This window comes from Rutilus rutilus, assembly GCF_951802725.1.
Source record: "Rutilus rutilus genome assembly, chromosome: 16".
Lineage (NCBI taxonomy): Eukaryota > Metazoa > Chordata > Actinopteri > Cypriniformes > Leuciscidae > Rutilus > Rutilus rutilus.
In genome coordinates this window covers 4,692,922-4,708,756 of record NC_140224.1, presented here as the reverse complement: position 1 = coordinate 4,708,756, position 15,835 = coordinate 4,692,922, and the positions used below count along the sequence as shown (strand labels likewise).

The 15,835-nt window shown below is 38.2% G+C and overlaps 2 protein-coding genes across 2 annotated transcripts; one reads left to right on the top strand and one right to left on the bottom strand.

Annotated features, from left to right (window-relative positions):
- Window positions 1-729: 729 nt before the first annotated feature.
- On the top strand, window positions 730-6,446 carry prodh2 (proline dehydrogenase 2). Its single transcript, XM_084434461.1, has 11 exons — window positions 730-800; window positions 936-1,435; window positions 2,585-2,775; window positions 3,332-3,458; window positions 3,842-3,913; window positions 3,997-4,077; window positions 4,169-4,312; window positions 4,421-4,587; window positions 4,907-5,017; window positions 5,112-5,200; window positions 5,294-6,446. The coding sequence occupies exons 2-11, from the start codon at window positions 1,193-1,195 to the stop codon at window positions 5,473-5,475; spliced, it is 1,407 nt and encodes a 468-aa protein (XP_084290587.1). The 5' UTR covers window positions 730-800; window positions 936-1,192; the 3' UTR covers window positions 5,476-6,446.
- Window positions 6,447-6,921: 475 nt separating this feature from the next.
- tbx6 (T-box transcription factor 6) lies at window positions 6,922-12,339 on the bottom strand. Its single transcript, XM_084434477.1, has 8 exons — window positions 12,163-12,339; window positions 10,791-11,001; window positions 10,414-10,681; window positions 9,853-9,996; window positions 9,646-9,716; window positions 9,450-9,511; window positions 9,019-9,277; window positions 6,922-8,936 (listed from the first exon to the last, which is right to left on the bottom strand). Exons 1-8 carry the CDS (start codon window positions 12,230-12,232, stop codon window positions 7,280-7,282), a joined length of 2,742 nt encoding a protein of 913 aa, XP_084290603.1. The 5' UTR covers window positions 12,233-12,339; the 3' UTR covers window positions 6,922-7,279.
- Window positions 12,340-15,835: the final 3,496 nt, after the last annotated feature.

Below are 15,835 nucleotides of genomic sequence, written 5' to 3'. Positions count from 1 at the left end.
AGACCTTCAGTGATCTACACGTTCTTGACCTATATAAACATTTACTAAATGTCAAGCCATATGATAAACCATTTATCATAGCAACCACTAAGCAAAATATTACTAATGGAACACATCTAAGGACAAATGAATTCACTGCACAACAATACCTACAGACAAATATATTGCCGGTAAAATAAAGAGAGGTCTGATGTTAAAGTTAAAGGTTTTCTGAATGTTTTAATTTAAGTTGAAAGGTGTTTGGAGTTAATTTTTGGCTCTTGTTTGTAAGTATTGACTGTTCAGGACAAAGTCTAGCACAGTCTTTTGTCTAACACATCCCTCTCCTTCCCGAGATCCAAGGTCGGTCCGACATCTGCTCGGTTCCCTTGCTTCTCATTTCTGCTGCATTTTTTGGCATCTTTTTTTTTTTTTTTATTCTAATAATTTTGCAGTTGTTAATTCAATCATTTGTAGCATCAGTGCGTTTTCCAAAATATGAATTAACTGTGCTGTGACTTCAGAGTGGTTATTAACCAGTAACTATATCAGTGTGGTTCCAAATCCAGTGTATCAAATTTGATTTAAAACTTCTTTAACTTGTCAAACATTTAAAAATTAGCTATTGATTTTGTCATATTTCACAAAGTTATTTGTCTTAATGTCCCAAAGTTCAAACGGCACATCAGTCATTAACCAACATGCCTAAAACGAACCTCCCCTCTCTCTGCCCCATTCATTTGCTCTCATCCTATCTGTTTATTTGCACTGGAAAGTTGCACAGAACCTGCATGTGTTAGTCTTGGCATCCATAATAGCAGGTGAGAGAAGTCATTTTGGAAATTTCCTGACAATTTCAGCCTTTTCACCCCACTTCTGTGGTAGTACCATTTTTCCGGAGTTGGGCACTAAAGGGAATCTTTTTCTGCTTCTTTCCCATGTTTATATGCTTTCAGGTGTCACTGATGTTTGGTCTGTCTGTGGAAACCAAATCGTATTGGTCTGTATAGGTAGATGTGGTTGTATGCAGGCATATATATACAACGCATATGAACTGACTGAGCATTGAAATTGCACAATATTAAAGGATTTCTGAAAGAACAGCTGCAATGTGCAACTCTTAAGATTAGATTTGTGCAGGGATCAATAGTTCACCACTTTAAGTTTCGTTAAAAAACCTCTCTTAGTATCTTTAATTGTCAGAGCAGTGGAGATGTGTTCTCTTCTTCGGCCTCCAGTGTTAAGTCGTCTCATATCTGTGCGGCTCAAGAGCGTGGCTGCCCCGCAGTCCCTGAGGGCAAAACATGGTCTAGACCTCTGTAACCCCTCATCGCCTGGCTTTCTGACCTTTGAGGATCCTCAAGCATTCAAGGTGAAGAGTTTCTGGGAGCTGATCCGAGCCCTCGGAGTCTTCAGGCTTTGCTCGTTCCCTGTGCTGGTTAACAACTGTGGTAAGGTGAGGACATTGTGTTAACCACTAGTGAAACAAACTTACTGAATCAATGTGAACCTATGAAGTCACCACTCATAATTACCAATACATTTCACAATACATAGTTTCTAAGTAGCTTCACAGAATGATTGTCAAAGTAATGAATATGCAGCTACAGACGGTACTCAACCAGAATGCATTTTTTGCTGTCACGGTCCCGGATAATAAGATAATACAAGTTATGTGGTTAGCAAACATCATGTATATAGTTAAGCAGACCTATAATGAACAATGTTAGGCAATGATTACAAACTTGTGATTGTGATGATTACAATAAAAGGATGATATTTGACAGTTTTGTATGTTGATCTAAAAAGCTGGACTCATCTTCACGATAGTTGGTGCAATCTGTACTTATTTTGGGATGCCAGAGCGTTTTAGGCAAAAGATGATAATTTTGTGATTTGATAATTTCATCATATTTATACTTGTAGTACAAGTTTATGAGAAGCATTATGTGAATGCTTGGCTAAAGAGTTGTCTGGGTTTATATAGAGTGTGTCTGAGCCCCAAACATTTTCAATAAGGCTATTCCAGAGTTTAGGAGCCAATAACTCCCTTGGGTGCAAGAGATATTGGCCCGGTTTCACAGAAAGGGCTTAGACTAAGCCAGGATTAGACCATAGATCAATTAGGACATTTAAGTAATTTTTATAAACATGCTTAGAAAAAAACATTACCGATGTGCATCTTAAAACTAAAAAGGCACTGATATATTTTTAAGATCAGTCAGTGCAAGTTTATTTCAGTGGAAACAGCTCAGACTTACATTTTAGTCTAGGACTAGTCTTAAGCCCTGTCTGTGAAACCAGGGACTAATGTTTCAGTGCCCAAGCTTTAAAAATAGTTTTTCTGCTTAATTGCAATCAGATTTTTTCTCAGTCCTGTCATAAACTATTTGTTCTCACTATTCGGGTAACAGACACAGTCTAGTCTATAGAATGGATAGTATGCATACTATAGTATGATTTAAGTGGTTAGAATATATAGGTTATCATAACTTGTAAGTGATGTTTAAAATTGTACATTTATGGTCATATAGTCCTGGAGGGAACGGACCACAGACAACATCTACTTCTGGTAACTTTTCTCGTTATCTCTTGTCTAACAAAGCTAATGACCTTTACGAGGACGGTTTTGGGTACGCGAGGTTTCTCCATGGTCGTACGCCCATCTGTGTACGCTCAGTTTGTTGCCGGGGAAACAGAAGGTGAGATCGCAGACTCCATGCAAAAGATGAGCTCGCTGGGGCTCCACCCCATGTTAGCCGTCCCCATTGAAGAGGACCTGGGAGAGAGCACTGGGTAAGACGTTCAGATTTTGCCATTAAAATATAACCAATATAAGTGCATTGTTGACTCTATGAGGGCATGTTTTTGTAAAGACAAAACATAGATCATTGTTTAATGTTTATAAAAAATAAAAATAAAAACTTCCACCTTGAATTTTTTGCACAAACGAATTTGTTCACAAGATGGCAACACTGCCCTGGCCCTTTGCTCTGGGCTTCACACATATGCTAAGTATTCGTGTAAAGACTGAAGCATACTTGGGGCTTTACTGAAGCTGAGCTGCACCACATGGCCCAGTGAGCCCAGATATGCAGCTGCACCATGAGACCCATAAGCCCAGAGGCTGAGCTGCATCACGGGACCCAGTGAGCCTGCACTTGGAGCTCCACGTTATACATTTTCAGGCTTTTTTTGCCCTATTGTACCAATAACGTTTTAGGTGAATATGCAGTGATGCAATATAGTTTGCAATAATAGTTTATAGTTTGATTTATTAAGTGGTGGGACTGTAAAACATTTCATTCTCAGCAAGGACTGACTTTGATCATGGCACACATTATATCTACAGGGAACAGCGATATGAAGACAACCTGGCAGCCATGCTGGATTGTGTCCTGATGTCTCACGTTAATGGCTGGAGTAAGAATCCCATGATGCAGCTGAAGATCACAGCACTAGTCAGCCCTGAGCTGTGTGTGGGTGTTTCCTCTCATCCCAATATAAAGATTGATTCTTATCAGTTGAGATTAACAAACATTAAGGTTCTTTGTCTGAGACACTACCAATCAAAAGTTTGGAATAATGACGTTTTTTTTGTTTTTGAAAGAAGTCTCTTATGCTCACCAAGGCAGTAACTACAGTAGTAATTTGAAATATTATAACATTTGAAAATAACTGTTTTCTATTTGAATATATTTTAAAATGTACTTTAGTCCAAAGCTGAATTTTCAAGAGTCTTCAGAGTCACATGATCCTTCAGAAATCATTCTAATACGCTGATTTGATGCTTAAATAACATTTCTTCTTATTAGAAATTGCTAGCAGTATTAGTAGGCTAACTATATTAAACCCTGTTCAGGTTAAGCTGACGTCTCTGCTGAAGACAGAACGGTATGAGCTGAACTTGCTTGTGAGAGCAATGGAGGGAGAGGTACAGTAGCACACCATACTGTAATCTGCTATTTATTTCTATTTATTCTTATTGCTTTAGATGGTTTTCTTTTTCACCGATAGGAAGTCGTGTTTCCTGGTCTGACTGAGAGTGAAAACACACACTTACTATTCAGCCTTCAGAGACTCAACAAAATAGGAGAGGTACCAAAATTTAAACGCACAAGTTAACAAAATGTTAAAGCTAAAAGAAAGATAATGCTGGGAATGACTGGACATATTATCATGTGTTTAGGCAAGTGTTGATAAAGTCCGTGTCCTGGTGGACGCTGAGTACACTTACATGAATCCTGCCCTGTCACTCATCACCATGGCGATGATGAAGAAATTCAATCAACAAAGCGCCTGGATCTGGAACACATATCAGTGCTACCTTAAGGTTGCCACGAACCTTCATTATTTAGTGGTCATTAGTGGTCATCTTTTCTGTATAAAAAGCAGTCTATCTCTAATGGCTTTACAGATATACTTGTTTCTTCACATACAGGAATCAAAGAATCTATTACTTGATGCCGTTCAGACATCCATTGATCAGAGTTTCTGTATTGGGGTTAAACTCGTCAGAGGTGCTTACATGGACAAAGAGAGAACACTAGCCCAAAAAGAAGGCCGAACAGATCCAATTCATGAATCATGGGAGCACACTAATGACAGGTGATTCTTTGACTCCAAATGACATTAAAAATGGAAAAAAAAGTTATCACTGATAAAATTTCAAATGGGTATAAATAACCTGGAAATATATAAGATTAACCTACTGGTGTGAAACAGGCATGACATTTTTTTACAGTGATTTTTTGGATCCATATTACTCTTTGTGAGTGCACTGTATAATATTGATAAATAAAACAATTTTAATAAAAAACAAATTTTTTAGTCTAATAGGCTACAATTACCTTTTCCCCTTTGTGTTTTGCAAGTGCTGTAAGTTCTTTTAGATCCAGTTTTTTTAAATGTCTTCATTTACTTACAGTTATAATGGATGTCTGGAGATCATGCTAAACCTCATTTCAGAGAAACCTGAACACTATATGATTATTGTGGCCACTCACAATGAGGAATCAGTCAGACGGGCAGTGACACGGTAAACCCTCATAAATCGCTCATCCCTCTGACAAGTCATTATCAGCATTGTAAAGAAGACCAGTGTTTATTTGTATGTTGTTTCTGTGTTTCAGGATGGAAGAGTTGGGGCTTCACAGAGATGGAAACTCTGTCTGTTTTGGTCAGCTGCTGGGCATGTGTGATCATGTCTCTCTTACTCTGGGTGAGTCTCATTTTATTCAGTAGCACTGAATTAATTCATTTCCTTGCCTCTCTGGAATACCCATCAACCCTCACATGCATCTTCTCTTCTCAGCCCAGCATGGTTTCTCAGTGTACAAGTCAGTGCCGTACGGCTCAGTGGACGACACACTGCCATATCTGGTGCGAAGGGCTCAGGAGAACCGCACTGTGCTCCAGGGAATCCGTAAGGAGAGAGATCTACTCAGACAGGAGCTCCGCCGCAGACTCAAAGAAAAGATCACGGGGGCCAGATAGAAAAACTTCTAGAGAGAGAAGAAAGAAAAATCAGGGTAAAGGGCAAGTGGCAAAAGACTTTCAATACATCTTAACTCGATTGATTGACACATTAGCCTTTGAAAGTCCTTCTATGAGATAAAATAGTGCCTTCTAGTGGACATTTATGATGATTTAGAATTGAAGTGAGCATGAAATCAAAACTGTCCCTTTCTTAATGCATGTTTCTGTTCTTACTATATATAATTACATTAGAATCAAAATGCACAATTCATCAGTCCAAAATAATCCAAAGAAAAAAAGTTTGCCTTTGTAACATATATTGCATTAAAATCCACATCAGAAGCACATTATTCATCACTGTGGACATTCAGGGGTATTTGCCACGGTTGTCATTTAGAGAAGAACAATGTGAGACTCAAAATATATTAAAATATATCAAACCACTTTTCTAATATGTCCTCATTTGAAGTGTCTCTCTCAGCACCCTGTGCTTGAGTGTAGTGCTGTTTACCTAACCTTATTTTAAACCCTCTCTTTGTCTATCACCAAATGGAAAAGGAGGAAAGAGAAATCAATGGAGGTGGGAAAATGAAGGAGGGGGTTGAGGTAATTATCACCTGGACTTTAATGACTGTTCCTGAGTTTCTAACGCACACCCACTCTCAACACCTGACCATGAGCAAATGTTGTGCAGAACTGGAACCTGATGGTTAAAATACTGTGTGAGAGAGATGGCTTGTTTTCACAGATATGTCAGTTTGATTTATTTTTATTTTTAAATGATATTCTCACTTACATGTTCTGTCACAATTTAAATGTGTAATACTTTTTTTACTTTCTTTCTGAACTATCTGCGCCCAATTGCATGTAAGTAACTTATCTTTTATTGTGGTTGGCTGGCACAATGCAGCAGCCTTATCCACATTTTTTTTGTCAAGAGTTTCAGTGCGTTTCTTTATCTTACAATTTGAAGAATTTAAAAAATCTGCAAAAGCAAACTAACCTCTTGACTGTTTGCCTCATTCAAGAATTGGTCAGGTATTTGACCAATGAAATTAGATTTACCAATAGATTTTATTTCATGACAGGAATAAGGAGCACTGTTATGTTGTGATGTATGTTAATTAATGTTAATTAATGTGCAATGACTTTATACTGTATACAGTGTTAGGTATATTAACACTTTCTGGTTAGTGGAATATTAGTGCGATATGCCTATAGTTTAATGTGATGAACCACATCTATGGTTACTTTGCTAAGACATCCAGGGGACAGGAAAGGTCTTGCAGCGTTCGTTTGCGGATGCAAACTGATTTCACATTTTGGTATGTAATTTTAATGCAATGACATTCAAACATTTAAGTGTTTAAAACTTAAACCTGACCACCATAGAATATGGATTTGATTGATTTGATGTATACACACACAATTTAAAAACAAATTATAATAAACAAAAATACAGTTAAACTCATTCAAACTTTATTTTCTAATTTAAGAATACAAATAGACTTAAGAACTAGAAATATACAGCTTTATTCGACTTCATCAAGCATTGAGCATTGCAAGTGCAAGCATTGCACTAAAAACCTTCTAACAATCCCATGACTAGCATAGTTAAGATTTTCTTTTTCAACCATAAACACCAATAAGTTTTACATTTTAAACTACTACAATGTTTGGGATTGTCTCTTTTTGTCTCACATGGCATAGCCTCCAATGCAGTTATATAATGTGCAGTGCTTCCATCATCTTCAGCGCAAAGTCATTGACTGATCCAGTATCCTTGCAAACTTAGCCTTACATGTTATTTTTCTGTTTGTCTTCAGAAAACGGCTCTTCCACCAATGTCAAAGTAGGGCCCCTGACCATGAGCATGAGAATGCTGTGGCTGTCTATAAATATGCCTGAGGGGTAAATGCAGGGAGGATCGAGGATCCTGGCAAAGACGGAGTGAGTAGGAAGGAAAGGGGTTATAAAGGGACGGGGGAGCAGGGGAGGAGAGTGAGGGATCAAAAGGAGGGAGCAAGGAAGGGTGCAGTACCATATCTGGCAAGTAGGGGGCAGCAGAATTGAGCTGCGAGAAGGTGCCAATCTCAGTAGGAGCTACAGAAGGGTATGCGCTTGATGAGGTTGGACATTGTGGATGGTTTGAGATTGGAAGAAGTGGTGGATTTAATTGAGAGGTACTTGAGGTTTGGATTGGGTGAAAGGACTGGGAGGTGATTTGAGTGGGGTTTCCAACTTGGGGTTGAATATGAGGGAAGGAGGGATTAGGGTATGACTGGGTAAAGGTAGATTGAATTTGGGTTGGGTTTGGGATCGCAGGGACACTATAGATCGAGTTAGATGAGGGCAGAGTCAGACTCTGAAGAGGATGTTGAGCAGATGGGATAGAAGTTGGGAAGGGGTAAGAAGTGTGAGAAGATGTTGGTGCAGGATTTTGGAGAGGGCCAGGAGTAGTGTGTTTCGGCAGAGATGCAGGGAATGAGGGGACCGGGTATGCTGTGGTATGGTGCAGTGTGTTGGAAACCGACTGCATAGGGCCTTGATGGATAACATTGGTGGAAGGAAAGGAGAAGGATCCAGTTGTTGAATAAATTGGGTTTGGAATTGCTGAAATAGTGCACAGACCTGAGGATTGGGAAACTGGAAAAGAACAAGTTGTTGGAGTTTGAGCAGATCCAGGGGTACTCAAGTTGAGGTTAGGGATCTGTTGAAAAGGGGGAAATGGGAAGACTGATGGGTTTGTCAAAGAGTTAGGGGTGGACTGTGCTGCTGGAGGGAAGGGGAATGCAGTTGGCGTCATATTTGAGTCAGAAGGGGTGGGAATTTGATTAGGGTTGCACTGCGACACCGGTTGGAAGGGTAGGGCAGATTGGGGTAGACTTTGACATTGAGGGGATGTTGGATCTGGGTCGTTTGAGGACTGCACTGGAGGGAAGGGAAAGGCTGTTTGGGTTGGGTTTTGGATAGCAGGAGTTGTTTCATTGGATGAGCTCAATCCACCGTCGTCCACCTGATTTTGGCCAGGGTCAATAGTTAACCCAGAACCTTGACAAGAAGAGGGGGGGATAGATTGGAAAGGGGGATTTGTAGGTGTATGGGGACTTAGGTTGTCTTGGGATTGGTCTGTTGGAAGAATAGAGTGATAGGATGATGAGGAGAGAAGGTGTGGAGAGGTGGAGTGAGAGATGGGAGGGTATGAAGAGCCTGGGGGAGAGGTTGTAGAGGAGGGCATAGTCGTAGAGGAATTTAGACCAGGATAGTCTGATGAAGGTATAGAGGAATATGTGGACATAGAGGGTGGGGATGAAATTGTGGAGGGCTGGGGGAGCTCAAGGCCAGAGTTCTGTGTAGAGGACACCATGGAATAGATGGAAGGTGACTGATGCAAAGGCACTGATGCATGTGATGAGGATCTGAGATGAGCAGTTGGGAAAGTTGATGTGTATCCAGGAAGGTCCATCATATGATCAGACCTGTAAAAAAATAGTAGACTATCTTTAACCCTGCTCAAAAATATTGAAAAAGTGTTTGATAGACATAATCATATAGACTTACCCATCCATCAGTGTGTTGTTCACATTATTTTCAGGGGTTGATTGTGGATGACTTTCCATTGAAGAGGGAATCTCAGAGGTCAAGAATGATTGTCCAAGGACAAGTGGTTGGTCAGAGACTGTCTGATCTGGGAGGGATGGTACTTCTGTGTGAAAACCTGAGTCTGTAATTGGGAGGGCGTTTATAATGGAGAGGGCGGAGCTTGGGAGTTCCACTGATTGTGGGAGGAGCTCAGTGGAATCACATGGGTCACATGACTCTGAAAGAGGGAAGCAGGAGAGCAATATTTAGAAACCAAGTACTTTTTTTATAACGTTTTTTTTTTTGTGAAGAGAACAGAATAAATCATGTATTTTTTTATGTTTCAGTTGTGTCTTGGTTTTGAAAGATTATAGATTCTGAAGTAAATAAAAATACATTATTATACTCACCAATATCCAACGATTCCTCTTGATTGTATGTAATTTTCCTCTTCAGCCTTGCATCTCTTTGTCTGAGGAAAACAACAGAAAAATATTCCGCTCTCAGTCCAGATGTCTTAAGAAGTTTTTGTGTTTAAATAAGAAATGATGTGTACTATTAGTGAATTTTTATTAAATATTGGTGTATAATTGGTTTTTAACTTACTTCTTGCAGTTCATGCCATTCTCTCTAAAACCTTTCGCAAAAGGATTTGAGTTTATTTTCAGTTCAGTGATCTAGGAGAAAATAAAGAAAAACATTATTTTCAAGAAAACAGTCTGTAATTATTAGTTTATTAAATGGAAATATGTGGCTTTTTCATTGTGTTAAAATTATTTGATATTAATCTGAGAAATGCATTTTTGCTTTCACCTTGTTGTTCTGGTATGCAGTGACCGTAATAAACTGTGTTTCTGGGAAGGTGAAAGAGTGCTGGGCTCTTCCCCACATCAGCACATCACGGGCCTCGATCACATGCACTCGTGGCTGGTATCGATGTAGGGAATGGAGAATGATCTTTAGGAGAAAGAGCGTGGGAAATCACTGTTACAGTTGTGGTATTGCTGAGGTCATGAAGTCATGATGCCCAAAAAAAAACATATATAACACTTTATAATCACTCAGAAAAGGGAAGTTAGATTTGAGAAGTCTTGCATCATTTCCTCTCACAAACCTGGTTTGATATCTGTTTAATACCGTATTATCCATGCAATGAAATTCATTCAAGTGCACAAATAGTTTTTGGAGCCACAGAAAGTGTCAAAAGTATTGCAACAAAGTATTCTGTTTCATTTTAACTATACATTACACTGCTGACATAGTTAAACACCTTTGAAAAGTTAGTTTTACCTACATTTTAAATAGTAGTATAATAGAACCGATAACTTTATTGGGAATTTTAAAACGGGTATTGAAAGATGCCTTTTTACTCACATATCCTTGTGCGTCCAGAGTGTTATTGGTGAGTTTGGCCCGGTGGAAGGATATGCTTCGGTTCTGCCAGTGTTCTCCAGTTGCGGGAGAGTCTGGGTGGATGAAGACGCGGTCTGGCAGCCGAGCCTCTGCGCCGCCAACCACCTGCCAGCTGCTGTCTTGGAAACGATAGCGAGAGGAATCAACAGGCACAATGTCTAAAAGAAGAATGTAACGCAGAGTTGGGTTCAGCCCTGACAGCTTCATTCGCAGCTGTGGAAACATTCTCCTGAGGAACAGAGAAGGATGAGAAAGGTTATGGCATTTTACCAAACTGACCAAATGTGTCGTAGTGCTTGCTGGTGGATATATTCTTTCCATACTCAAAATGTGCTCACCTGCCCTTCTTAGTGACGATCATCTCAGTGCCAACTGTGCTGAACTGCTTCCACAGAGACGCGTTCTCAAGCTCCATTTTGACATTATCCTGTGGAGTCCCAGGAGTCTCTGCAGTGGCCGGAGGAGGCTGCAGCAGTCGAGCGGGAAGCCCACGGGCTGCCATGTCACATGTAGTGGGATACATCGGCACATGTGCTGCGGGTTCACGATCTATAGGAGAGATGATCAGACAAGAAGCAGAGGGTGATATCTGCATGTTAGAATTAAACTTTTAATATCCATTCAATTCTTTATAGTGGAAAAAGTTTCTTTAGAGGAGAATAGTTTTATTTTGGAAACTGTTCACTAAAAGGTTTTCTGGGAATCCAAAAATGGTTCTTCTATGGCATCGCCAATTTTGGAACCTGTTTTAAAGAGCTAGACGCAGACGTCTCGACGTGTTAGATAATGGTTTGATGAGTGTTTTATCAGTGAAACATACTGGAAATTTCTTCTAATGTACTGCTTATCTCTACCCAGACAGTGCCATAGTGACGGCCCACATCTGGCACCCTTGAAATCCACATGTACCAGATGTGGGCCAACACTATGTTGCTGTCTGGGTATTCAACTATAAACCCTATTTTCACAGACAGGGTTTAGATTAAGCCAGGATTAGGCCTTAGTTCAATTAGGACATTTATAGCTTTTATAAACGTGCCTTAGGAAAAAAAACGGTTACACTTTATTTTACGGTGTCATTGTTACAGTGTAATTATATATTTAAGCACTGAGTAATAATAATTAAGTGCATGTACTTACTATAGAGTTAGGGTAGTATTAGGGTTTGGTTGAGGGTTAGTTGCATGTAATTATGCATAATTAACTGTTAATACTATTGTAAGTACATGTAACAAAAACATTACTGGTGTGCATCTTGATTTTAAGATATGTCAGTGGAAGTTTCTTTTTTAGTCTGGGACTAGGCTTAAGCCTTGTCTGTGAAACTGGGGGTAAATATTTGAGACTTAATTATTCTAAGCGCTCAGCACTCTAAAATATAAAGGTTCTTTATTGGCATTTTTGATTCCATGAAGAACCTTTAACATCTATAATCCTTTCCTATGCACAAAAGGTTCTTTATATTTCTTACACTAAGAAAAAATGTCTCTTTTAAGAACTGTTTGGTGAACCCAAAATGGTTTCTTCTATGGCATCGCTGTGAAAACCCCATTTTTGGAAGGATTGTTACTCGAACTGAAGTGCTGTACTCAACTCACTTTCTCCCATTAAATCTCTGCAAACACTCACATCCTAATTTAAATGCATGCACATTTCTGCGTCCTTCTATGATTTTTTCCATTGCATTGAAAGATCTGAACTCTCTCTTACCTCTATAATAGCAGTCGCTCAGTCTCTGAGGTCCCAGGGCCAAACTAGGGTACATTTCCACACCCAGCATGTTTCTAGACGTCCTTTTGTCCTCGCTTCACTTTTGAGTTTATCAGTATCAAATCAACACCTCGCTCATTGAGCTTTCATAATGGAGAAATTCGGTTTCAAAGTCTTCTGCTGTCTTCGTTCGAGCCTCCGATGACTCTTCCTTTCTGTATCTTCTCTTCTAATGCCTCTGCGTTTGTCTCCTCGTGTGTTATATAGGTGAGCACACCTTCACACGTTTACCAAATGGTGGTGAGGTCTTCACACTTCATCCCTCTTCTGTTTCTTCAGGGTCCATCTTTTGGGCCCAGCACTTCTGGTCTTAACACAATGGCTAAATAAACACTAGTCTGTTTCTCATACACACACACACACACACACACACACACATTGCTTAGCACATCAAACCTAAAACATCAATGTAGTATTTGTGCTTCGTCTGCTTCATCCAAAGTTAGTATTTTCTAGACATTGAGTTGTGTCTGAATTGACTGGTACCTGTGATTCTGCATCACGTTGTACTGGCCCACAGCAAAGAAAAGTCATAAATAATATTTCTTTAATATCTTAAATAGTTCTGCTAGACAGTAATGGGATTAAATGTAGACTATCATTGAAGTCTTTCAATACTTAAATGTTGCTCCTGAGAAAAACAAATTGTCCCAAGGATATGATATTCGACACTTTTTTCCAAAATTGCTTGTAAAAATATGAGCTATAACTGAGATAGTACAGTATGGTTAAAAACAATAGTTAAATAGTAGAGATTTTTATTCATTCATGGTACACTTTACAGTAAATCTGTTTTCATTGAACTCAGATTAGTTATGCAGTATCTATCATGCTACGAATGTAAATTGTTTGTTTATTAATCAAGGTTAATGTTAATTTATGAATAAACCATTGTTCACTTTAAATTCATGTTCATTCATAATATGCAAACTAATGTTAATTCATAAAACTTGTTAAAATTATTATTCTATACTGTAAATATACAAAATATATTTGTATAATATACATTTGGAAAATGTTTATTAATATTAGTATATTATGTTATGTTTTTTATTATATTGATTTATTTTTGGTTATGATTTAAGAGGTGCTCTTTCTTGAAGAACTAAGATCTCATGGATTTATCTGCTGACTGAGCTGATGTCAGGTCGATTTCCTCCCACAATGAAAGAGGAAGTTCAAAATGAAAATGAATAACAAAACTTGTATGATGTAATGGCACAACCATATATGGACTGTCTGTACCATACCGCTATGGGTTTAACATTGACCGGATGAGGAGTACTGGATTCATTGTTATGTAATACTAAAAGGATTTGATGTCCAGTTTAACGTTGGCCTTTGACCTTTGAGCTCAGTTGGTGGCGAGGGGTGGGGTGCAGGTGTACGACACAGTTTGGTCTTACTGCTACAGTTTGGTCTAAAGTAAACACAGGGGTTCAGACACTGCATCCAAATGTCTTTTAAAAAGAAACAATTGCTTTGGACGATGACACTCTTTAAAGAAACCATTTTTTACTAAACTGCCTACACTCTTTAAAAAGATATAGTTCTTTACACTTAATAATAGTTCTATTTAAAACCATATCATCCTGAAGAAACGTTTTAGTGTTGAGTTTAGGGTTCTTAATTCCCGCCCTTTTGTTTTTAAATCTCTAACAAATCCTTTCAATCAACCTAATATACAGACACTCTCAACAAGTACTTGATATCTTTCTTGAAATGTCTACACATTTTAATTTTCATATTGTAAGTTTGGTTTCAAGCTTTCAAGTTGTTTCGTATTTTTCTAATTTGAACAGAACATGTGAGCAGCTCTGTTAAGATGAGGATTGAATTTTTTATCCATATTGTTCGCAGTTATTACTTGGGTTTATGAATAAACATGCTTAGTCACAAAAACATTAAATCTATTCCATCTTTGTAACATACACCTAAAAATAAAGGTTTGCTATTGGAATATGGTTCTATGAAGAATGTTTAACATCCATGGAATCAATTCAATTGTGCGAAAGGTTCTTTAGATTATTAAAATGTTCTTTGGGGAACCCAAAATGGTTCTTATTGCATCACTGTGGAAAACCCCCTTTATTTTTAAGAGTGTACTGAATTTTCACAATGGTTCTGCTATTGGTACAAGCCGAAGAACCCTAATCTGGTGATGTTTAGGTCCATTGTTCTAAGAGTGTACCATAAAAAGGCATATTCTGAGGCTTAATATCTACCCAGCCGGTCCCAAACTCTGACAGATCAGGATCAGACTGCTTCAGCATTACTTCACCTTCACATTGTTGTTGTAGTTGTTGTTTTTGTTGTCCATTCACAGGCCCGTGATAAAGCAGGGCTGTGAGAGCGAGGGGAAGTGGAGGTGTGTGTCTCCGAGGGGGGTGGATGTCATTACGGTCCACAGTGTGTGTCCGCTTCAGAGTTTACAGGGACTGTAAGGCCTAATGGCAGCTAATGTGTTTATGAGTGCCCAGGTGTGTGTCTTTAAGCAACAGTAGCACAACTAGACTCGCCGTAACGAGGCCGTTTTAGTGTAAGGATAGTGAGCTGTGCCATAAATCGTTATTAAAAAGCTGCTGGGCCTGTTAATTCCTATAGATTTCAGGAGGTCAATTTGACAATTTGACATCACAATTCATATAAAGACTGTAAGTTCACTCATATGCTGATATTCGTGTGTATGTTAAAATATGAAAGCCCCTTAGTCTTCACGCTCACAAACTCTTTGTTTCATTGTGTTCATTTGTTAAAAAGTCAGAGTTTATGAACATATCTGAAATGTTGTGATTGACAAATATAATCAACAAAGGGGTGAAACAGGCCAGGGTTGATTATGGTAAGTATCTTGTTTGACTTATACTGTACATACAATGAGAGAATGAATTAGTATTAAGTTGATTTATAATTAATTACTGGTGGAATTTATGTTGAAAAAATGACACTGTTAAAATAAAATTTAAAACTGTTACCTGTAAACGGTAAACTGTTAGCATACCATTACAGTGAAAAACTGTAAATGGTTTAACATCACATTATATGTAATTTCTTTGTTTTTAAGGGTGAATGATTGTGTTACTTTGAACTAAAGTGCTTAAAGTTTGCTCAAATATGAAAACATTGCCCCTCAATTTCACTTACACAAGTGACTTACACAAACTTGTTTCATTGTGTTCATTAGTTAAAAAAACTAACTCAGTGTTGATGAAAATGTATGAAATGATGTGACTTGTGATGTTCTTGTTTTGAACTTACTGTAGAATGAGTGAAGTATGCTAGGAAATTAGTATTAAATGGATAATCAATTCCTGGTGGAAATTATGTTGAAAAAATTACACTGTAAAAAATTATTGTACTGTAAACTACAGAAAAAAAAAAGTGAAAATGCTACAGTAAAAACCTGTTACTCTATATAGTCAAAACTGGTTAAACATCACTATATGTCGTTTTACTCTAAAATAATGTAAAAATGTATGATTTTTTATTTTATTTTTGCAAGAAAAACTATGAACTACCATAATAATTTACAGTGAAAAACAGTAAAAACACAGGTCCAGAAGTCCCTGCATGACACATATGATTACATTTTATTAATCGTTTTTTTTAACCG

What these genes read in the sequence shown, in the direction of transcription:
- tbx6 (XM_084434477.1), bottom strand. Translation starts at nt 12,232, where the DNA reads ATGCTGGGTGTGGAAATGTACCCTAGTTTGGCCCTGGGACCTCAGAGA. An exon ending in ATCGTCACTAAGAAGGGCAG is followed by an intron (nt 10,682 to 10,790) that starts GTGAGCACATTT and finishes TCTGTTCCTCAG; the next exon opens with GAGAATGTTTCCACAGCTGC. An exon ending in AGAGGAATCGTTGGATATTG is followed by an intron (nt 9,278 to 9,449) that starts GTGAGTATAATA and finishes TCCCTCTTTCAG; the next exon opens with AGTCATGTGACCCATGTGAT.
- prodh2 (XM_084434461.1), top strand. Translation starts at nt 1,193, where the DNA reads ATGTGTTCTCTTCTTCGGCCTCCAGTGTTAAGTCGTCTCATATCTGTG. An exon ending in TGGTTAACAACTGTGGTAAG is followed by an intron (nt 1,436 to 2,584) that starts GTGAGGACATTG and finishes TGTCTAACAAAG; the next exon opens with CTAATGACCTTTACGAGGAC. An exon ending in GTCAGACGGGCAGTGACACG is followed by an intron (nt 5,018 to 5,111) that starts GTAAACCCTCAT and finishes TCTGTGTTTCAG; the next exon opens with GATGGAAGAGTTGGGGCTTC.